General features: G+C 36.5%; 1 protein-coding gene across 1 annotated transcript in view; it reads right to left on the reverse strand.

Moving 5' to 3' along the window:
- FBXL17 (F-box and leucine rich repeat protein 17) overlaps positions 1-23,924 on the reverse strand; it is a 512,447-nt gene that overhangs the window by 170,692 nt on the left and 317,831 nt on the right. Inside the window, exon 7 of the mRNA XM_061152120.1 lies at positions 909-985. Within this exon, the coding sequence (XP_061008103.1) occupies positions 909-985 (77 nt within the window). The remainder of the gene's footprint in view (positions 1-908; positions 986-23,924) is intronic.

A 23,924-nucleotide genomic window follows, 5' to 3' on the forward strand; every position in this document is an offset into this window, starting at 1 on the left:
TTCATAGAGTTTTTCCAAAGGATGAATTTAGTAGCTGATAAAATTCAACTCTCCCATCCAGGCCAGATGGTCAGTATAATATCTTAGGGTTGAGTCAATTATCAGCATGTTGGATTAACAGTAAAAAAGAAAATAATAATAATAATGGATTATTAGTTTCCTTCAAGGTAGAAAGCATATTCTTCAATGTAAAGAAACAACTTTAAAAATCAGAAAAGAGAAATGGAAATCATTTAAAAACATCTAGTTAAAACTCTGTATTTAGATTAAATATGCAAATTAATAGTAAAAAATATTTATAATGCGCTGAACAAAAGAGGAAAGCCTAGATGGGTTATTTTCTTTATTACTTCAATAAGATGTCTTCATACTTTTCATATTTTTATATAATAACTTGCTTTTCTCCACTTTAAAGGAATATTTAAAATTAACATATTTAAACTCTTACAAACAAATGTATATACCTTTTACTTCCTATATATCTAAACTTCCTATTGGAAGTTTCCAATGTTTTAAAGAATTTAAGGCATTAAGAAGGGTTGGCATTTGGAATGTCAGCAAGCATGCGTTCAACAGGACATAAATTAAGCAAATCAACACAACATAATTACTTTATATCAAATATTTAATTATCCTAATATTTAGTTTCATCATATAGCAATTTTAGCCATACTTTTTAATTCTATGTGAGTATGTATATGACTTCATGTGGTGATAAAACTAATATATATATTCATTTTACTCTGGTTCTAACTTCAAGATTTCTTGATTAGGGGCAGTATGATCAGAGTTTGCCTAAGTAAAGGTAAATCTCAGTCTCTATGAGATAGTAGCTGTTGATTTCTTTTAAAAAAGCTCTCAAAGCCTTCTTACTGGTGAGAACGGCTGGACGATGGCTCATTACATACCGTGGTCTGTGATTTTGCAGGACACCAGGTAGAGCTCTCTCAGGTTCTGCCCCTCCTTCGCGATGACCTCCACACACCTGGAACACACAGAAGACGGCGCGTTACGCTGGCGTGTTCCAAGGCAAACGAGCAGGCGTCTGGCCACGGCCGTGACGGGAAGGGGCCGGCGTCTGATGCATGCCACAGCTCTCTGCTTCCCACAAACCGCTCTCAAGGTGTTTCAGGAAAGGGTGTTATAGTCCCTGCTTTTTAAACTCAAGTGCTTTAATACTGAAATGACCTTAATTAAATACATTTGTGAATCGTGCCTCTTGTAAAGCTAAACTGATGAAAAAGAGAGATTCCTCTAAGAGCAGTGTTACACTTGGTAATAAAAGATTAGTAAACACATGCAATATAATGGATGTTTATCATTCACATAAAGTAATGAAGCTGTGAATATACATGGATGCTCATTATAAGTGACTCCCTGGTAGCTCAGCGGGTAAAGAATCCGCCAGCAATGTGGGACACCCCAGTTCGATTCCTGCGAAGGGAACTGGCTCATTATAAGTGAATGTAATATTGCTCATGGTTTAATTTTTAATGGTGGAGTTTGATAACACTGATATACATTTGTGAAATTTTATTCAACACAAAAATGTAAAATCTGACACTGATTAAAGAAGAAAGAAAAATCATGCATACAAGAACATTAAAATATTTTCCCTGGTTTTATTATTAATGTTTTAGATGAATTGTTGCATATACATAGGCCATTTAAATAATATAGATATAGATATGTAGGACTTAAAGTCTCTTCTGGTTTCATTTAAGTTAAAATTTTGAGTGGTGCACCCTGCTCTGTCAGGACACCTGTTCCACTGTCCACAGTGGAACATGTAACACAAAACTGAATGAACTTTATAAACAATGATTAACAACACTACCCATTTGATGGTTCAGTCCCCTGTAATATCAGAAAAACGTGTGCAATCAAACTGACACATAGGCATGTGCGTCCTTCAATGCAGTCCCCGTTTTAATCTTTATAAACAACAGTTAAGTAAAAGGGTAAAAGCAAAAAGAGTCATTAACCTTTTCTGGGAAGTAAGGATCAAGTAATTTGATACCTATGTGTATAATCCATCAAAAAATTACTGAGTATCCATCTCTGTCTTTCAGATATTTTATTTGCTGTCTGGCTTATTTGTAGGTATCTTCATAAAATGTCAGGAAATTTTATACAATTTTACTTCACATAATTCATTACTGAAGGTTAAATTAGTTATAGAGAAGACATATTTTTCTTTTAAAAATATCTTTATAGAATATTGTCTTAATGGAATGATAAACATTTCTAAGTTCCTCAGACTAACTGAATAAACATTTTTTTTTGGTTATTAAAAAAAAAAGATTTATTATAAAAAATGGGTAAGCTGTTCCATGGTTACAATAGAAAACTTAAAACAGTAACAATGTAATTATGATTGATATAGCTTATTATGAAGGGAAATTTTTAAACCTAATTCTGCATCATTTGAGTTTAATGTAATATTTGAATAAAGTCATAAAAAAGGAAAAATAAATGCAGAAATGAAACTAACTACAGGCAACAACCATGCTTTACATGTGACTTTAGAAACTAATTTTCAAAAAAAAAACAAACTAATTTTCATATCCTAAGGATAAAAATAAAGGCCCTGCTTGGTTATAATATCATAAATAGTTAATTTAAAAAGTCTCCTTTCTGCCGTACATAGCTCTCTGTCCTCCTCCATTACCTTCCAAAAAAGTTAGCAGATCCAACATTCTATATGACCACAAAATGAAATATTAGTGAAGAAATATGTTCGCATCATTTATTTTGTTTTCACGGTCTTTTCAAATAGTTCAAAACACCTGATTATGGGAAAAAATCTAAACAAACACAATACCCCATTTGTGTTCTCACCATTTGACTCTACATCGGATATGCTACAAGCACATGTGATCATAAAAGACACGCAGAGCAGACTACAGACGGCAAATAACACAAATTGATTTCCCTGTACAAGCCAGATCAAATGCTATTTCATAGGCAACAAGAACTGGTATTCACATAAAATAAGATAATCAATCACTGGATAAAAACTGTCCTAAAAATGATGAAAGGCCATGAGCATCAGGTTTCCTCCCTATGTGAAAGAGAAAAGTTATTATGAATAGATAACACAAATATATTTAGTTTGCTCAAGAGGCAACAGCCAAGAGAACACACACGATGAAGAGATAAAGAGTATGTATGTTTCAGAGAAATATAAGAGAAAAGCATTTTACAAAGGATCATGTAGGAGTTTTGCTCTGTTTTAAAAAGTTCAGCTACATAAGGTTTTCCAAATACTTTTAATTATCCTATAATCACAACCAGTGTGCTAGAAGTGCTTTATGTGCAACATAAAGCTATTCCTCAAAAAGGAATTCATAGAGGGAAAATAAAATGTTCCTTGGAAGATTTTTAGCAAAATTTATTATTTTTTAAATTAAATATCACATATTTCACAGATGTGATCTTTGAGAAGCCCAAAGTTCTTGTGAACCTGGACTGAAACTCATTATCGTACTAACACCAAATTGATGGTTCCAATATATAGGTAAAGTAACTTTATTTTTGACAGTTGAAAATGGAAGTGGTTTGTGTTATCCTGTTAGTGCAAACTGGTGGAAAATGGAACCCCACGTCTGGTTCCTGGCTAGCGTCTGAAGTGAAGGGTCCTTGCTCGGTCATGTCCGACTCTTTGCAACCCCACGGACTGTAACTAACCAGACTCCTCCATCCATGGGACTCTCCAGGCAAGAATACTGAGTGGACTGCCATTCCCTTCTCCAGGGATCTTCCCGGCCCAGGGATTGAACCTGTGTCTCCCGCACTGCGGGCAGATTCTTCACTGTCGGAGGCAGCAGGGCAGCCAGTGTCTGAAGCCCAGCGATTAGTCTAGGTCTAGTTCCCTAGGCAGCCTGTAGTGATAGCAAGTCATGGTGACAGCCCCTGGTTGGTGACTGTCCTTTCCTCCTGAAACTTTTAGAGTCCAGTCTAGAGCATATCTGGGGACTTACCTGGTACTCAGGCAGTTAAGAATCCTCTTGCAATGTAGGAGACCTGGGCTAAATCCAAGTTGGGAAAATCCTCTGGAGAGGGAAATGGCTACCCACTCCAGTATTCCTGCCTGGAGAATTCCATGGACAGATGTTTACAGGACGTACCCTAGCACAAGGCATGTCTGTTGAACACGTTCACTCTAAATCATTCTACTCTGTTTGGAAAGTCTTGGCTCTAGTTGTGACCTTTCTGCTGTGCTGCGCTCAGTCGGTCAGTCGTGTCCCACTCTCTGTGACCCCATGGACTGCAGCTGCCAGGCTCCTCCGTCCATGGGATTCTCCAGGCAAGAATGCTGGAGTGGGTTGCCATGCCCTTCTCCAGGGGATCTTCCCAACCCCGGGATCGAACCCAGGACTCCTGCATTGCAGGAGGATTCTTCACTGTCTGAGCCACTAGGGAAGCCCAAGAATACTGGAGTGGGTAGCCTATCCCTTCTCCAGGGGATCTTCCCGACCCAGGAATCAAACTGGGGTCTCCTGCATTGCAGGCGGAGTCTTTACCAGCTGAGCCACCAGGGAAGGCCAGTCATGCCCTTTAGTCACGACTTAACATCAGAGCATTTCCCAGTTCACTGTACAGACTATGCAGGCAACAAAAAAAGGTGACAAAGCTTTAGTAATTATTTAAACATTCTGACTACAGGTATTCATGTAAATTTTAAGAGGTATTTAAAATGATACCAAAAAAGAGAGAAATGTTTGCAAAGTCACAGTCTGTGTGCAGGAACACAAAAGAACCAAAGACCACATTTAAAACCTTTGCTTCGCCATCCCCTTGCCTACTCACAGATAATGAAGAGGAGAATGTTCATTAACCTCAGTGTTAAATCATAGTTTGTCCCTAGGGGTAGGCCGTGAATCCCTAAACTCAGAATCCAGAATCCAACATCTGCCCACTCACCCCCCGCCCCTGTCCCTGCCCTCCTCCCTGAGGATGGGCCTCAGAATACCGCATGACCACCGTTCTCCATGGGTCAGTGCATTCAAAGACTTCCTACTGCATGCATGACAACCCAAGGAGTTATAAAGCTTGGGGAAGAACAAGATCCTTCGAGAAAGGAATACTCTCTAACATTACCAAGAAAAATTCCTAATATAGGAATATGCCAAGTGGAAAATGCAAAAGAATATCAAATACCGTTAAAGGAGCCCGTGAACATCAAACACGAGCCTCCTAAACCATCTCCCTGAGTTCTGAGAAGAGGAGGCACGTCTTAACAAGAGTGAATAAAGAATGGGAAGACATACATTCTGTTCTCAGCTCCATGAAACCACAGACACCCCTATCTTCTTCAGAGCCCCACATTATCGTTCTTTATGAAAATGAGGGCCTCGGTGAAAAGCTTCTCCAAATCAAATGTCCTAGGTTCGTTTAAATATACTTTAGTTCATTCTGAATTGCCTCCTCTCAGATTATTTTCTTGCTTTTATGTTTTGGCAGGGTTCTGAATAGAATAAAAAAAATTGCACCCATTGTAAATTCTTGAGTAACAGCTGTTTAGTACATATATATATAAACTCTGTTAGAATACTGAAAAGGGCCAGAAAACCTGCTCCGAACTACCCAAAGCACCCAGAATTATTTTTTATAATAATGTGATTTTATGCTCACTTGCTTTTGATAATGTTCTAAAATGCACCTGAAACATTTGACGAAATATGAAAAACAGAAAGGTTACTTTTGTGAGCAATATAGGTTTTTTCTTAAAAGAAGAGAAGGCATTACTTAGTTTTGGGAAAACGCTGTCTCCTTAGCAAGAGATTCTTAATCATCAGATTTATGTGAAGGGTAAAGGTTAATGAATTAAGCTGTGTAAGCTTCAAAACTATCAAAGGAATTCAAAAGAGCCTTGAATTATGGAAAACAATGGCCCATTCTACATACATACCAAATTTTTATGTTTTTTTGTCTCCCACTCAAAAGCTGGAACGTGGCATTAGTGACAATTGAAAAGAACTAATGAGGAAATATGACTACATTGCTTGCAAGAGGAGTGTCCTAGGAGACCTTGTTACTGTTTGTGATGTGCTTCAAACCCAAAAGAAGCTAATTGGAGCTGCCAGACACTGGTTTGCAAATCACACTTTAAAGGACAGGCTCAATCACCTCAGAGGTGTGAAAAGAAATGTCCCCATTAGAGATGCATTAGCATGTGGCTTGGTGAATTTCTAAGTAAACTTTAGGATGTTCTTTCCTAAGTCACTTTTATATTTGAATAATAGACATATCTGCAAGCAGAAGAAAAAATGAAACAAGACAAAAACCACCCTATAGATTTAAACAAAAAGTATGAACAGTGCTGTAAAGTAATTGGCAAACAAGTGCAACAGGGAGCTAGGTAAACTTAGGGTTGAATAAACATGTAGATCAAAACTTAAAAAAGTCCTGAAATGCAAACACATCATAAAAGTGATCTATTTGGGGGGGTTCAGAAATAGAACTCCAGTTTCATCATTTCCTGAAACTAGACAAGCCAACAAGCCACCCTGGATTATATTCACTGTAAGTGGGTAAAAGCAGATGAGATTGCAACACACACAGACACAAAAGAAAAAGGAATAAAAAAGGAGTTACAAAATCTAAAAAGAGAAACAAGGGAGCGAATTTGGTCCAATTCTGTGCTATGAAAGCTCATCCTGACTAACTCATATACGGGTCATTTAAATCATAGCAGAGGTCACTAAAACACAATTTGGCATCTTACAAAAAGAATAATGATATTTGATTGATTTTTCTAAAGCCTCAAATCAAGTTTTACTGGGGAATAATCCAATCTCACTGCAGTGAATGAATGGGCATGATTTACAGGTATATCCTGCTTTCAGAATGTGTATGATATAAAATATTTCTATGTTAAAAAAAGATAAATTTACAGTTAAACATTTATAAGATGAATCAATTCAAGAATTAACAAATAGTACCTTTCTACTTATACGTGAATGTAATTTCATTTATAAACATTCCATTAACAGGTACATTTTCCAGTAACATAACACTTTAACTTGACATAGCATGAAATGGTTATTTATCTTTAAAGAAATGCACATAAGGACAAACGGAAGACTATTTTGGGAAAGTGACATGTGGCATCAAAGTGATGCGCTGAGCACCCTTTGTACTTTATGGTACACTTTCTTGTAAATGTTCTTCTATTTTATCCTTAAACAGCACGGTATCAGAAATATACTTAAGTCAATTTTTCATACAACATCTAAAGATAATCTCACAGAAGAGATGTTTATTGCAAGAGAGTTTTGTTTTGTTTTGTTTTGTTTTAAGCTGACTTGCAATTAAAACACTAAAGAGTTTGCTCAAAATACATTCTTAATATACCTCAGGGGCAAAGACTAGGAGCCACATGCAAAATGTCACCAGCTCCACCAGTTACAACAATTATCTTGGGACATTCATTAAGTTCTCACTTACCAAATGTTATTCTCTGGAAAGCCAATATCTGATTAGTGAAATCTAAGATTAATTTAGAAATTTGCTATTTAAACAGTGGAAAACTGATGCCTGTTTCGTCACACAGAGATAGTGAAAGGTTACAAAACGTGAAGAGTAGTTCGCTTGTTTTTAATCACCACAGTAAGTAGCCTGTAAACTGAAATGTTATTGCAATGTTAAGTTCTATGGGTCTGCAGATCTGCTAAAAGAGGTGCTGTTACACCTTCGAAGGAGGCAGAGCAGATGCTGTCATCTGCAGATTCTTTCTGGACCAGTCTTCTCCAACCATCTCCAGCACTGGGAAGGTTTCCTAACTGGGGAGTAAGAACCCAGGAGACAGCACTGAAAAAGGAGCAATAAGACAACAAAATAGTATTTCTAACATATTTAGGAGTGACCATCACAAACCAGCTCTTAGGGGAATATTTTGTTTCTTCATTTATACAGCAAAACATGTTTAATGTAATATGAATGTTTCCAGAGAACTTTAAAAATGTTTTTCAAATAGAATAAAGCCTGTGATTTTTTTAAAAAGCACACTGTCCTTAAGCTACTGAGAAACAAAATGGTTAAACGTTTTTCCAAAGCAAGAGGGTGGGGGAGAGGAAAGCAAACTGGGACATTTGGATAAACGTGGCTCTGGCCTTAACACTTCAGATCCATTCATTCAAACGTCTTGTTTTTAATTTTAGTCATTGCTCCATCCTTTAACTGCAGCTACACTAGACCTTTATATAATAACTCGAGCTAACTTTTTCTGAGCATGCCTCCAAATATTCAAGAAGCAGAAAAAAATTTCTAAGTGCTTACCTATTTATTTCAACAAGGTTTTATTAAGTGCAAACTATGTGTTAGAAACATTATAAGATCTAATCAGAAAGCCACCTGATTATAAAATGATGGACATAATACTTATAACCTTGATAGATCAACTACTATTTATTTTTGCTGATACAGCTGATATTAATGTTCATCCCCAGCAGCAGAAAAACCTTATCACTATCTCTGTATCTACTGAAAACCAACTGGAAAGAGTCATATTTCAGGAATGAAGGAAATCTTAGAAGCAAAGGGGAAAATTTAAAGGTAAGTCTTCCTAATTCAGCAGTTTAGTCATTCCTCAATGGAGGGGGGGAGGTGCAGAATGTATTTACTTTAAAATAAGAAAAGTTAAGAGATTTCCTCCATCCTTAAAAGTTTTTGAGTTTCCATCAATTTACAGCCAATATCTCCGGGGGAGTCTAGGCATTGCACAATGTTATACAGTTAAAACTGGTGCTATGTTTACGGTATTCTGGCATATTTTAAGATAGATGATGGAAGAGAAGATTTTATTCTCTTATATGTAACAAAAATTTACTGTGTGGAAGCAAAAGCCCAGGCCTTAAAAAGAAAACAGGAATGTAAAAACTATAGTTTTTATAGGTAAAACTATGGTTAGTCCAGTTCAATGGACTGTGGTTCATCAGAGGCCATTCCTTTTCTGAAAAGAAGCCAGGCAAAATCCTGGCAAGTTCCAACTCCCACCCCCCTCCTGCAACGATAAATAAGAACATCAGTGGTAAAGCTAGAAATATTCCAGAGAGACTTGTTAGCCTTCCAAATGGCTAATATGAAATTTAGATGGAATATAAAACATCCAATGGATAATCTCCCTGCCCGTCTCCACCCCCATTACCCTTACTGCTTTCACTATGGATGAGAAAGTCTCAATTCCACAAACATTAAGCACACCTTTAATTTAAAATGAAGAAAACAAAATTATTTGCGTGGACTATATGAGTATCCTGAAGAGGCGATTTCAGGCATCAATTCAGGAAAGAGTTAAATACTTCCTTACCAGAAGAGGCCACAAGTCGGCTTTGTAATGACTAATTGCCTCTTTAACCTCTGCACCGGGGAGCTGGCCTGCATTTCAATACCAGTTTTGTGATAGAGCCAAGACTGGTGTTCAACACAGACCTCCCGTGACCTGTGCAGCCCTGGAGTCAACTCAGACAAGATGCTGACAAAAGGTCTCCTTCTCACTTGGGAAGGTGCAGAATCTCTTTTTGGACAAGCCAAATTCTCAGAAGACTAAGACAAAGCAGGTAAAGACACTGTATGGACATTAAAAGAATGGTTTTCCTTCTCCTGACAATATTTCCCAACCTTCCAGTGTACCACTCAAAATTCTGTTTGAGAAAATGGTTTTAGTAATATGAAAAAAAAACATATTTACTTTAAAATGCAAGAAAGAGGGTACCTAATTGGGTATCTTTGAAAGCTTGTATCATTAGATAGCTGTAGTACGACTCAAAGAAGGCAGGTTAACCTTCTCCCTTACAAACGTCTCCCACGTGCTTCAAGCATTCATACTTGGGAAGTGTGTACTTTGTCCTTAATTTTTAAGCTTAGCACATTTCTGGCCCCATCAAAACCCAATAAAATAATTTTATAGTTAATTTAAGTACAAGTAGAGAAAACCAATTAATCCTGCAATTTGGCAGCAGAAAATGGTGAAGGCTTCTTATTAGTTTCTGAAAAAGAAGGAATGAGGAAGGAATTCTAGACTAGGGAGTGAGAAAAGTGTAGGCAGTGGGAATAAAGTTACCATATATTCATTCAGAAAGACCAGAGGAAAAAGATCACATGGTCTTGATGAAGACAAGGATACTACATCAATTTGACTTTATTGATGCTTAGCTACCCTGAACTCTGAACCCTTTGAGGCTTAAATCCCATCAGTGCTGAATTCATAAAACCTCCTTCCAAAGCTCTGGGACTGCCATTGCTTTATTCCTATTTTCTTCCATATCATTACATATTAATGCAATGGCAGGGGTGAAATAAGCTTTGTTGTAACATTCACAGGGAAGAGAGGCAGTGGGTCACATTTAGTTTTGGTACATCATGTTTACACAGAAAGAAAACTTTCTCACTTAGAAAAAAGAAATAACATTTCTTTAAAAATAAAAAGGAAACAATTCACATATTTCTACAAATGACACCGAGTGGCATTAACCAAAAACCCTCTTATGAAAAGTTTACATTTTTAATCCCAAGAAGAATGACAATTGATTTCTGTTCATTTTTATTTATCTAAAGGATAAGAGAAGAAGTCCTCCCCATTTCCTTCTCAAATAATATTCAACTAAATACAACAGAATGAGATTTTTAAATTCCAGAGGATGCCTACTGAACCTTACTTAGTTGTACTTGCCCACTTCAATGATTCTTGAATAAATCAAAGTTCATTTGACTGTAAAATATACTTCTAAACTATTCTTTCTTAATGCTTTAATTTATCCATCAATGACAACTGATTATCAACAATTTATGTTCAAGGTAGTATGCAGTACAGATGCACAAATGTATATAAATACACTTATAAATACAATTCTTAATATATACATTTTTTTCCATTCCCAATTAACAAATATCTCATTGTTATAAATGCACTTACTGAAGGAATTTTAGCAGCCTAGCCCCTGAAGTGCTGTGATCACTAAAATTCAAATTGCTTTGCTTGGACTAGTCTTCAATCTATTCCCGTATAGAGGGAAAACACATCTCTTTGTTCTTGGAGAAAGTGGTGGGAAGCTAATGAAACCAGCACTAAGACTGATAGAAACCATAAGGGGAAGCATTACCCATTTTCTCCTTGCAGAAAGTTGCCAAGGCAAGACAGTAAGTGAGCGTGGAGGAGGAAGACAGCACATCTCACTATTTGCTTCCGACAGCGGGCACCTTGCAGGCAACATCACGTCTGACAGCCAGCAGGAACAAGCAACACCCCAGCCCCAGCCCTCGGCTCTATGTTGCTCTAAAAGGTAAATCAAAATGAACAGCGCATCCATCTCTGGCTGTTTCTAAATACTACTTGTTTACTATGATTACTGTTCTGTCTGCATAATCAACAAACCATGTAGCAAAATGGAGTAACAGCGTTAATATTTCTGCTCTACACAGAAAAAAACTTTTCTTAAGTACCCAAGGAAATAAATATATTCTGGTATTCACCAGAAGACAGAGGTGACAAAAAGGATAGATGATTGTTTCCTAAGGTCCTTAGGGGAGTAAAGAGGTGAGAGCAACGCTAGACATTGAAAAGGGACGCCAGGTCCATGTGCCTGGGGTCAGCTCATCCGCTGTGTCCCTGTGGTTACTGAGGGTATAGTGGGTGCTGCCCTGGGAAAGAGAGAAGTTAGAGAACGAATTCCTTTTTGTGATCCGTTATTGAAAGGTAAGTGCGCGCTCATCAGACATTAGTTACTGTTCTTAATACCAAATGGCTTAGGGCATTTGGCAAAATTTGGAGCTTTGGGAAAATTAATGGTGATTCAATGCCACATCATACTTTGAAAAAGGTGAAAGAAAATAAAAAGGGTAACAGGATAAGCAAAGCAGTGAATGTGATATATACTCAGGGGCAAGCTAGCTGAAGTATGGGCTTGATTTAAGGTTGTTCAAAAAATATTATAAAGAGGAAAAAAGAAAAACTATATATATATATATATATATATATATATATAACATATAACCATATCTATATAATGTAACCAGTTGTTATATGTAACATATACAATAATATATCATATATTTAATAATTACTAAGGAGCCTAAATTCATTTTATCTGTTTACTTATAACCAGCCTTATTTCTCTTGAAATGCATATGAAACTACAAAGAAATATTTGAGAGGAGCAAAGAAGGTGGAAAATATGGATAGCACAATAATAAAGTCACGGATATATTAGCTTCTGGAATTAGAATAAGATTTTGGAAAAAACTTTCAAGGAGCAAAAGTAAAGAGGAAGGTATGGTTAGTTATACGATTCATAATGAGTTTTTAAAAATCTGATGTTCAAAAGAAGCTACAAAAAGACTAGATAGACGTGACATATTTCTGGGGAAAGGCTGAAGTTTTGAGAAAGTGTTAAAATATTCTGTATCATTTAGAAAATTTCCTCCCATTTCTTAATACCACTGTGGACTTAACTCACATGAAAATGGCCTCTATATGTACGCATGTGGCTGAGTCCCTTTGCTGTCTGCCTGAAGCTGTCACAGCATTGTTAACTGGCTATTCTCCAAAACAAGATAAAAATTTAAAAAATAAATACTGGAATGGTAAAAAAAAAAAAAAAAAGTATATTACACATGATAAAAATTTAAAAATTAATACTGGAATGGTTTTAAAAAGTTAGAAGTTTTAAAGTGTATTATACATGATAATTCAATAAAACAGATGATACACAGCTGTATTAAAGTTTTACAAAAACTTGATGTTTATTATACAAAATCAGTTATGGACAGTGGAAGTATGTTTCAGATTCTCAGTTTTTGTGTATGTGTATATAAGAGACAGTCTTGGGGTTGGGAATGTAATTCAACTTCTCTAAGTCTTTTCAGTAAAATTCTGGAAATTACAATACCTACTTCCATGGATTTTGTAAAAGTTACATTTCATAATGTTTGCAAAAGTGCTTTTTGTTACTTAATAAACATCTATTAACCCTTATTCTGCCCCTAACTATATGGATACAAAGATAGAGAACACAAGTCTCTTCCCAAAGAGAATTCACAGTTTTGTCAGTTTAAAAATCTTCCACACAAATAAAACAGGGTTATTTGATACTGAATAGAATTTTCTAAAGTATGTTTCTCAGGAAACTAACACTTTAGGGCCTCACTAGTTGACATATACAAGAAAGAAATATATGCTCCAATAAGTTTATATTAAACCAAATCCATTTTTTTCCTTAGGAAAAAAAAAAAAAAACAATGAGTGTAAAGCACATAGGACAGCACCTGGCACAGAGTAAGCAATTAAATGTTAATTATTATTACTCAGCCTGTGGTAGGCCGAGTAATGGCCCCCGGAGGTATCAGGTCCTAATCCATTCAGCCTGTAACTGTTACTTTATATACACAGTATACTTGCTTTAATAGAAAAAAAAGAAAAGGTCTTTGCAGATGTGATTAAAGATTTGGATAGGGAGGTTATCCTAGATTATCTGAGTAGGTCCTGGACACTGACGTCTTGATTTTGGCTCAGTGAAACTGATTTTGGACGTGTGACCTGCACAGCTGTGACAGAATAAATATTAGTTGCTTTTAAGCTACCACATTTGTGGTAATTTGTTACAGTAGCCACAGGAAATGAATACAGTTCCTAATAAATGGCATTAAACTAATCACACATAGGGCACCAAGAAATATGATTTATAAAGGTAAGAAACTAATTGCAATTAAGATGACATAATTGGATAAGACAAAATTTTAAGTTGTAAAAGGAATAAAAAAGAAAACCTTAAAAGAATTCTACCAAATATTCATCCTGAATTAGAATAAATTCCAAAAAGGTATGTCTTCTAAACTATTTTAGAATAAACACTCATCTTTGTACAACATTTTATAATGGAAAATTTCAAGCATACCAAAAAGTTGAAGGACTTGTTCACTGAAAAGCTATTAATCACCACCTAGATTCTATAATTGACATTTTTCCACATCTACTTTATCTCAGATGTATCCCATCTATTTCTCTATCCATCTAGGCATCTATCTATCCATGCTTACTTTTTAACGCATTTCTAAGTAAGTGCAGACACCAGCACATTTCACACATAAATATTGATATTTTAGCATACACATCATTAACTAGAGTTCAATGTTTATAACAGTTCTCTCTTTAACAAAATAAAAAGATATACCCATTGTGAAATGCACAAATCAAATCTCCAATGATATCAGCCTATATGTGTTTATCTTGCTGCTGCTGCTAAGTCGCTTCAGTCCTGTCTGACTCCGTGCGACCCCACAGACGTCAGCCCACCAGGCTCCTCCGTCCATGGGATTCTCCAGGCAAGAGCACTGGAGTGGGTTGCCATTGCCTTCTCCAGTGCATGAAAGTGAAAAGTGAAAGTGAAGTCGCTCAGTCGTGTCCCACTCTTTGCGACCCCATGGACTGCAGCCCACCAGGCTCCTCCGTCCATGGGATTCTCCAGGCAAGAGCACTGGAGTGGGCTGCCATTGCCTTCTCCAGTGCATGAAAGTGAAAAGTGAAAGTGAAGTTGCTCAGTCGTGTCCCACTCTTTGCGACCCCATGGACTGCAGCCCACCAGGCCCCTCCGTCCATGGGATTTTCCAGGCAAGGGTGCTGGAGTGGGCTGCCACTGCCTTCTCCAATGCACGCATGCATGCTAAGCTGCTTCAGTCGTGTCTGAATCTATACATCCCTATGGACTGCAGCCCACCAGGCTCCTCTGTCCACAGGGTTCTCTAGGCAAGAATACTGGAGTGGGTTGCCATTTCCTCCTCCTCAGTGTCTACCTTGGACCCCTATCAAATCTAGACTATTTGCCTCCTGTCTGGTCATTGCTCATACCCACCCACAGATGCAGCTGCCATTGTAGTTGTTTGGTCACTAGGCTTTATTTCACTATAGCCTAGTTTTGTCTGTTCAGGAATTACATAAAAATAAGAGTCATACAATATGTACTCTTCTGAATAACTTATTTTTATTCAGTGTCAGAGTTTGAGATTCATCTATGTTGTTTCATATTTCATTAGTTTATCCTGATTGTATCTTTCAATTGCCAAGTATTCCATTAAATGAATATAGCAGTTTCTTTATCCATTCTTATCTTGAAGCATATGTGAATTGTTTGCAGTTTTGGGGGAAATCACTAATATACATCCTTCTTGTGAACATATGCTTTCATTTCTCATGGGTAAAAATCAAGGAGTAGAATTGCTAAGTCACAGAGTATTAGTAGTATGTATGTAGATGAATGAATTTCTTTCCAAAGTTGCTATACCATTATAAATGCCCAACAACATCATAGTTTCCTCATATCCTCACCAATGTTGATGTTATCACACTTTTAATTATTCAAGTGAGTGTATAATTAAGACCAGTTCTACATTAAAAAATTCAAAGATCCCATCATGACAATAATTCTATTTTTATCTTTTAAGAAAATATGCAATAACAAAAGATTCCTAGAAACTGATCAATATTTTAAAATTAGTTTACTTCCAGAAATTTGTAAAGCACCCTATATGATAGTATATATATATATGACATAATTTATTAATGAAACCAGACATTCCTTGCTGCAGACTCTGTAATAGCTTCTGGCCCAGAGTCAGTATTCCATCTGCTAGTTCTTTGGGATATCTTCAACAGATATCTACTTCTACCTCTTCTATCATCTTTTTTCCAAACAACCTAACTATCCAACAATAACTAGATAACTTCAGGAAAGGGATCTCAGATATTCTTGGCCCTCAACATCATGCTATCTTCTACATTATATCTTATCAACTGGACTAAAAGTTAAAAACCAATATAAAATCAGTCCCAAACCATGATTTCCTCAATAAGCATAAAGTTTTCATTTAAGGTTCCTATTCTAGCTGAATCTTTGGTGGAAGACATTGGTATAAGGTTGTGCCTTAAAAGGTAGATTACTTATCCAATCATTAAGAGCATTTTTAAAATGTGTTGCCAGAAACTGGACTAGGATTCTAGTATTATTCAGCAAATAGTAAATACCACAGAGCTGTCAGCAACATTTTCCTCAATCGGGGGAAATAAATAATGAAACTTCTTTTCTTTTACTGTTACTAATTATCTAAATGAACTGCCCAACATTAAGGAACAAAGTCTGCTGATTTACATCGCTACAGATATTGTACATAAAAGACGTCACCAAAGCACGCTGGAAACCATGGAAGCTGCAAACGGACACAGGAATGCTTAGTGCTGCTGAAGATTCAAGGCTAATGTTTTTCTTTAATTATAAGTAAACATAGTACAGAACAGATAAAAAAATTTAACCTGACAGTATTTCCTCACTCCATTGTAAATTTTATTTTTTGTCTCACATAAAATGATTCACCTGTGATCTAGATGATTTGTGCTAAGCAACCAAATATCAGGTATTTAAAGAACTCTTCGTTAAACATGACCTCCAAATAGGATCAAGGGAAGAGTTGCAAATCTTTTAAAGCATTCAGTTTAAGTTCAAGACATTACAAAAGTTTGTGAACAGCCATGGTAAGATTGCCAAGCAGTCTAGATTTCTATATTTGAGGACACTGCACTCATCTCACACACTAATAAAGTAATATTCAAAATTCTCCAAGCCAGGCTTCAGCAATACGTGAATCATGAACTTCCAGATGTTCAAGCTAGTTTTAGAAAAGGCAGAGGAACCAGAGATCAAATTGCCAACATATGCTGGATCATCGAAAAAGCAAGAGAGTTCCAGAAAAACATCTATTTCTGCTTTATTGACTATGCCAAAACCTTCGACTGTGTGGATCACAATAAACTGTGGAAAATTCTGAAAGAGATGGGAATACCAGACCACCTGACCTTGAGAAACCTATATGCAGGTCAGGAAGCAACAGTTAGAACTGGACACGGAAAAACAGACCGGTTCCAAATAGGAAAAGGAGTACATCAAGGCTGTGTATTGTCACTCTGCTTATTTAACTTATATGCAGAGTACATCATGAGAAACGCTGGGCTGGAAGAAGCACAAGCTGGAATCAAGATTACTTGGAGAAATATCAATAACCTCAGATATGCAGATGACACCACCCTTATGGCAGAAAGTGAAGAGGAACTCAAAAGCCTCTTGACGAAAGTGAAAGAGGAGAGTGAAAAAGGTGGCTTAAAGCTCAACATTCAGAAAACTAAGATCATGGCATCGGGTCCCATCACTTCATGGGAAATAGATGGGGAAACAGTGGAAGCGGTGTCAGACTTTATTTTTGGGGCTCCAAAATCACTGCAGATGGTGATTGCAGCCATGAAATTAAAAGATGCTTACTCCTTGGAAGGAAAGTTATGATCAACCTAGATAGCATATTAAAAAGCAAAGACATTACTTTGCCAACAAAGGTCTGTCTAGTCAAGGCTATGGTTTTTCCAGTGGTCAGGTATGGATGTGAGAGTTGGACTGTGATGAAAGCTAAGCACCAAAAAATTGATGCTTTTGAACTGTGGTGTTGGAGAAGAGTCTTGAGAGTCCCTTGGACTGCAAGGAGATTCAACCAGTCCATCCCAGGGGAGATCAGTATTGGGTGTTCATTGGAAGGACTGATGCTGAAGCTGAAACTCCAATACTTTGGCCACCTCATGTGAAGAACTGACTCATTTGAAAAGACCCTGATGCTGGGAGGGATTGGGGGCAGGAGGAGAAGGGGACGACAGAGGATGAGATGGCTGGATGGCATCACCGACTCGATGGATATGAGTTTGAGTAAACTCCAGGAGTTGGTGATGGACAGGGAGGCCTGGCGTGCTGCGATTCATGGGGCGATTCATGGGGTCGCAAAGAGTCGGACACAACTGAGCGACTGAACTGAACTGATTAGATCTGAAAGAACTTTTTGATATATAAGAATAATGAGGATATTAATAACATTAGGCATTTACTATTAATATAAATTTCACATGACCAAAGCCTGGTATACAATGAGAGAAAAGATATTATGCCTTCATTTCAAAATACATAAAAATATAGTAAGGATTATATAACTATTACATTATTTTTCAGAAGATTAATATTTAAAATGGAAACCACTGAGAAAAACTGCAAAGTGATTAACTGTATGAAAGCTTTTAAAAGTCATTTTACATTTTTGTATTACTCAATTGTACCATGTAACTTTTAAGACATTCAGCCTAATTCTTTTCAAAGTAAACTTTAAACACTGATTAGAATCAATGTCTATAAATCCCTACAAAGGGAGAATAAATGCATATTTATTGCAAAAATTAAAAGTGAAGTCGCTCAGTCATGTTGGAGTCTTTGCGACCCCATCGACTGTAACCCACCAGGCTCCTCCATCCATGGGAGTTTCCAGGCGAGAATACTGGAATGGGTGGCCATTTCCTTCTCCAGGAGGTCTTCCCAACCCAGGGATTGAAGCCAGGTCTCCTGCATTGTAGGCAGACGCTTTACCGTCTGAGCCACCAGCCCAAATATATGAGTTCGTAAATCTCTCTTAATAGCTAGTACAATCAATGTCAAACATTAATTATAAAGACATTCAAAATTATTTGGGGAGAAAAAAGCTTTAATGGCCAGCAGGTGTATATTCATACAAACTGCCACACCAGTATGACCACACCACATTTGCTATCGAGCCTAGCCTCCAACATCCACACTCAGTAATCCTTAGTCTGGTCTTCAGCCAAACAATTAATTCCTCTATGCTTGGAATCTTTCATTTTATTGGCTTATCCACACCAGATTAAGGCACCCAGAGGTCATAAATCCTGGGAAAAAACATGGTTCCTCTTCCATCTCTAATTTCATAATAACGATTTAAAAATCTACTAAACTGCACAGTTCATGAAAGAAAGACCAAAGTCTAATTTTAATATTTTTTTTCAGATTGTCTATGCTGTCCTTCGGGTGCTAATATATTAGGCATGTGCTTGGTGTGCTTACCAGTAAACCTGGTAGAATGCCTGACTTAACGCCAACCTACTGCCACTTCACTGGGAAACTCTATGACCCTGTTTTATGATTTTGTTACTTTTTTGGGGGGGGGGGGGGCTCAAATTTTGTCCCAAATCTATTTCTTTCAGTGTAGTTTGAAACCCTAAATAATAACTTCTGGCCCCAAAATTCTACGTAAGTCTATCTGACTTGGCCCACTAAACACAATTGTTACACAAATAGTTTCTTAAAACACTGAACTTTTCATGTACTTAGGCCTTACCAGGGTCACAGATAGGCATCCCAGCCATGAGTCTCCTTGGATCAGACATGCACTCTCTAGTTGCAATAGTTCCACCAATCTCTAGAAATGATTACATTTACTCCACTTGACTCATTTATAGTCTATGTCTGGTCAGACTGCAGCAATGGACTCTTCTCAGACCTGCAGCTCCTCCTGACTCCTAGCTCTTCCTCCCTCTGTTGTGACCACTGTATGAAGTGCATGTCGTCACCCTGACGTGGGGCCTGGGTTTTACTCATCCTTGATGAGATGCTCAAGACAGGGGTGTTGAATGAATGTGTGAAGATTCGAAGCACACTGATAAGACAAGTCATGCGGCTGTATGTACTTAGAATTCTGAATAAAAATAGCAAATGCACCACTGTTATTAAACATATGTCAACAAAGGAGAACATTATTTATAGGCACAAGGAATGAATTACTTGCAGTTGTAAAGAGAAATATCTGTGTAAAATCTGCCTAATAAAAAGGATAAAGAGCATGTATTAAAACAGAGAGTCTTAAAGGCAGAAAAACTGTACGTGATGACAGGCAGACTTTAAAACGTAAGTAACAGGGTAAGGATGTGTAACGGAAACCGAAAGTGGATCCTGCTGAATTTCCCTCAGTAAATATACCTTCTACAATAGATAAACCAAACTGATTGAGAAGACTCTACAATATTGATCCTCATGTAAGCAAAAGAAGCAATAAAAACTGTAACAATTTCTTTTGTAAATGGTATGGATATTGAAAATTACAAATTGCCATTAATTTCAAGGAACTCACCTTATATTTCTTCATGATGCAAAAGAAATATTTATCTGTTTACCTAAGGAAAGTAAATTTCCTATCTATGAAAAGTTCCACTCTAGGAAAAGGAAAATATTATGGCTTGTCAATGTGAGAGTAAGTATTACAGTAAGAAAATAAATATGTATTTTACAAGGTATTATTTCCAAACAAGGTAGATGTGGTAAACAACAAAGTTCAAAAGTACTTTTTATCTAAAATACACACTCTTAAAACACTTACTGTCTTAAAGAATTAAGACACTGTGTTTACTGGAGGGTTCTGGTACACACGAACTCTTCTGAATGTAATTTAGAAATCTCACTTGCTTCAGAAGTCAGACCTGCAGGGCGCTCTGGAGCACAGACTCGGGAGTCTCAGTCCCAGAGACCAGATCAAACCAGCCCTGGGAAGCTCAACAGGTCCAGTAGCCTCCCTGCGCATCACCTTCCCCATCCAAACAGTGGGTATAGTAAGAGCACCTACTTTAAAGAACTCTGATAAAGATTAAAGGAAATGATATATACAAAGTGCCTTTAGAATAGTGCCTTGTGCAAATTAAATGACACATCTTAGCTTACATAACTTTACTTAAAATTTCCATTACCTCCAGATAACATGTGTCTCTTGATTTAATATAAGACATATCCAGCACGACCTATGTAGTACATTGTCCCCAAACTGGGAACCTAAATGTAAACCACAATCTAATTTATTTATCAATTTACAGATACAAATTGATTTATAGCCTACCTCAGAAAACAAAAAGAATCTCAAACAATCTAACCTTACTCCAAAAGGAACTAGAAAAAGAACAAACAAAACTCAAAGTTGGTAGAAAATAACAAAGATCAGAGCAAAAATAAATAAAATAGAGGCTAAAAAAATAGCACAGATCAATGAAACTAAGATTTGGGTTTTTAAAAACATAAATAAAATTGATAAGCCATTATCAAGACTCACCAAGAAAAACAAAACAAAACAGGGAGGGCCCAAATAAATAAAATCAGAAATTAAAAAGGAGAAGTTATAACTGATACCACCAAAATGCAAAGGCTCAAAAGAAATAATTATGAGCAACTATAATGCCACCAAAATGGACAACCTGGAAGAAATTCATTAATTCCTGGAAACGTACAATCTCCTGAGACTGAAACAGGAAGAAATAGAAAATATTACCAGTAATGAAACTGAATCAGTAATTAAAAACTCCCACAAATAAAAGTTCAGGACTAGATGGCTTCACAGGTGAGTTCTATCAAACAGTTAGAAATGAGTTAACGCCTATCCTTCTCAAACTTTTTCAAAAAACTGAAGAGGAAGGAATGCTTTCAAACAAATTTTACAAGGTCAGCATCACATCAATACCAAAACCAGACAAGTACAGCACAGAGAAGGAAAAGAGAAAAGAAAATCACAGGCCAATATCCCTGATGAACATAAATGGGAAAATCCTCAACAAAATGTTAGCAAACTGAATTCAACAATACTCTAAAAGGTGTATATACCATAATCAAGTGGAATTTATGTCAGGTATGCAAGGATGGTTCACTATCTACAAATCAATCAATGTGATACACAATATTAACAAATTGAAGAGTAAAACTCATATGATCATCCCAATAGATGACAAAATTCAGCATCCATTTATGATAAAACAATAAACAATTCTCAACAAGGTGGATATAGAAGCAACATTTCTCAACATAATAAAGGCCATACATGACAAACCTATAGCTAACGTTTTTTTCAGTGAAAAGCTGAAAGCATTTCCTCTAAGATCAGAAACAGGATGAGGATGCTCACTCTTGACACTTTTATTCAACATAGGATTGGAAGTCCTAGCCATGGTAATCAGAGAAGAAAAAAGAAATAAAGGAATCCAAATTGGAAAAGAAGTAAAACTGCCACTGTTTGCAGATGACATGATACTATATGTAAAAAATCCTAATGAGGCCACAGAGAAATGATTAGAACCCATCAACATTCAGTCATGTTGCAGGATCCAAAGTTAAGACACAGAAGTTTCAGATAGTTTGTTACCAATGTACAGAATTACCATATTATCAGAAAGAGAAATAAAGAAAACAGTACTGTTTACAACAGAATCTAAAAGAGTAACATACCTAGGAATGAATCTAAGGAGGTAAAAGACTTCTCCTTTGTAAGACACTGATAAAAAATAAACTGAAGACAACACAAATAAACGTGCTCATCAACTGGGAAAATTAATACTGTTAAAGTTACCGAACTACCAAAGGCAATCAACCTACAGGTTCAGTGCAATTTCTATCAAAATACAAAGGGCATTTTGCACAGAATGAGGACAAATAATTCTAAAATTTGTATGTAAACACAAAATACCCCAATAGCCAAAACGATCTTGAGAGAGAAGAACAAAACTGGAAGTGTCACGCTCCCTAATTTCAAATTATACTACAAAGCTACAGCAATCAGAAGCAGCATGGTACTGGCACAAAAACAGACACGTACATCATCGGAACAGAACAGAGAGCTCAGCAGGAAACCCATACTCATAAGGCCAGTTAATCTGCGTCAAAGAGACAAGAGCATAAAACGGAGAAAAGACAGCATTCTCAATAGATGTCACTGGGAATACTGTACAGCTATATGCAAAAGAATGAATCTGGACTACTTTCTCACAACATGTACAAAAAATAAACGTAAAATGGATAAAAGACTTAAATGTAAGACTAAACCTTAAAACTGTAAGAAAACATTGGCACTATTATGTTCTTTGACATTGGTCTTAGAAATATTTTTTGGATCTGTTTCCTCAGGCAAAAATAAACAAATGTAACTACACAAAACTAAAAAGCTTTTTATACAGTGAAGAAAACTATCAAGAAAACAGAAAGGTCCTCTACTGAAGCTGCAAATGATATATCCAAAAACAGGTTAATAGCCAAATATACAAAAGACTCATACAACTCAGTATCAAGAAAACAAATAGTCTGATTTTAAGAATGGGCAGAGGACCTGAACAGAAAATATTTTCCCCAAAAGACAGATGGCCAACATATACGTGGAAAAGATGTTTAACATCACTAATCATCAGGGAAATACAAATCAAAAGTACAACATCACCTCACACCTAGCACAATGATAACAAGACAACAAACAGAAAGTGTTGTAGAGGATTTAGAGAAAAGGGACCCCTGTGCACTGCTGATGGAATTGTAAATCACTACAACCATTTTGGAAAACAGCAAGGAGATTACACAAGAAATTAAAAGTAAAACTGTCATATAATTCAGCAATTTCACTTCTGAGTATTTATTTAAAGAAAATAACACTCATTCAAAAGGATACATTTACCCACTGTTAACTGCGGTGCTCAATAGACACATAGATAAAGCATATGTGATATACATAAAATGGAATACCATTCAGTCATTAAAAAATAAATCTTGGGACTTCCCTGGAGGTTCAGTGTCTAGAACTCTGTGCTCTCAATGCAAGGGACTCGGGTTCGGTCCCTGGTCAGGGAGCTGGATCCCACACAATGCAACTAAGGCCTGGCACAGCCAAACAAACAAATATTTTTTTAAAAAAAACTGTCATTTGTGTTAACATGATTGAATATAGAGTGTATTATGCTAAGTGAAATAAAGCAGACAGAAAAAAGATAAATACCATATGTTCTCACTTACACAAAACAAAAATATAGACACAGAAATCAAACAGGTGGTTGCCAGAGAGAGGGGAAGTGGGGAGAAACAGGTGAAGGGAATTAAGAGGTACAAATCTCTAGTTATAAAATAGATGAAACAATGAGAATGTAACATAAAACATGAGAAACAGTCAGTAATAACATAATAACTTTGTGTGGGGACAGACAGTCATTAGGCATTATGACACTGATCATTTCATATATATGTAAAATGTCAGTCATTAAGCAAGCA

The sequence above is a fragment of the Dama dama genome, chromosome 9 (genome assembly GCF_033118175.1).
Source record: "Dama dama isolate Ldn47 chromosome 9, ASM3311817v1, whole genome shotgun sequence".
Taxonomy (NCBI): domain Eukaryota; kingdom Metazoa; phylum Chordata; class Mammalia; order Artiodactyla; family Cervidae; genus Dama; species Dama dama.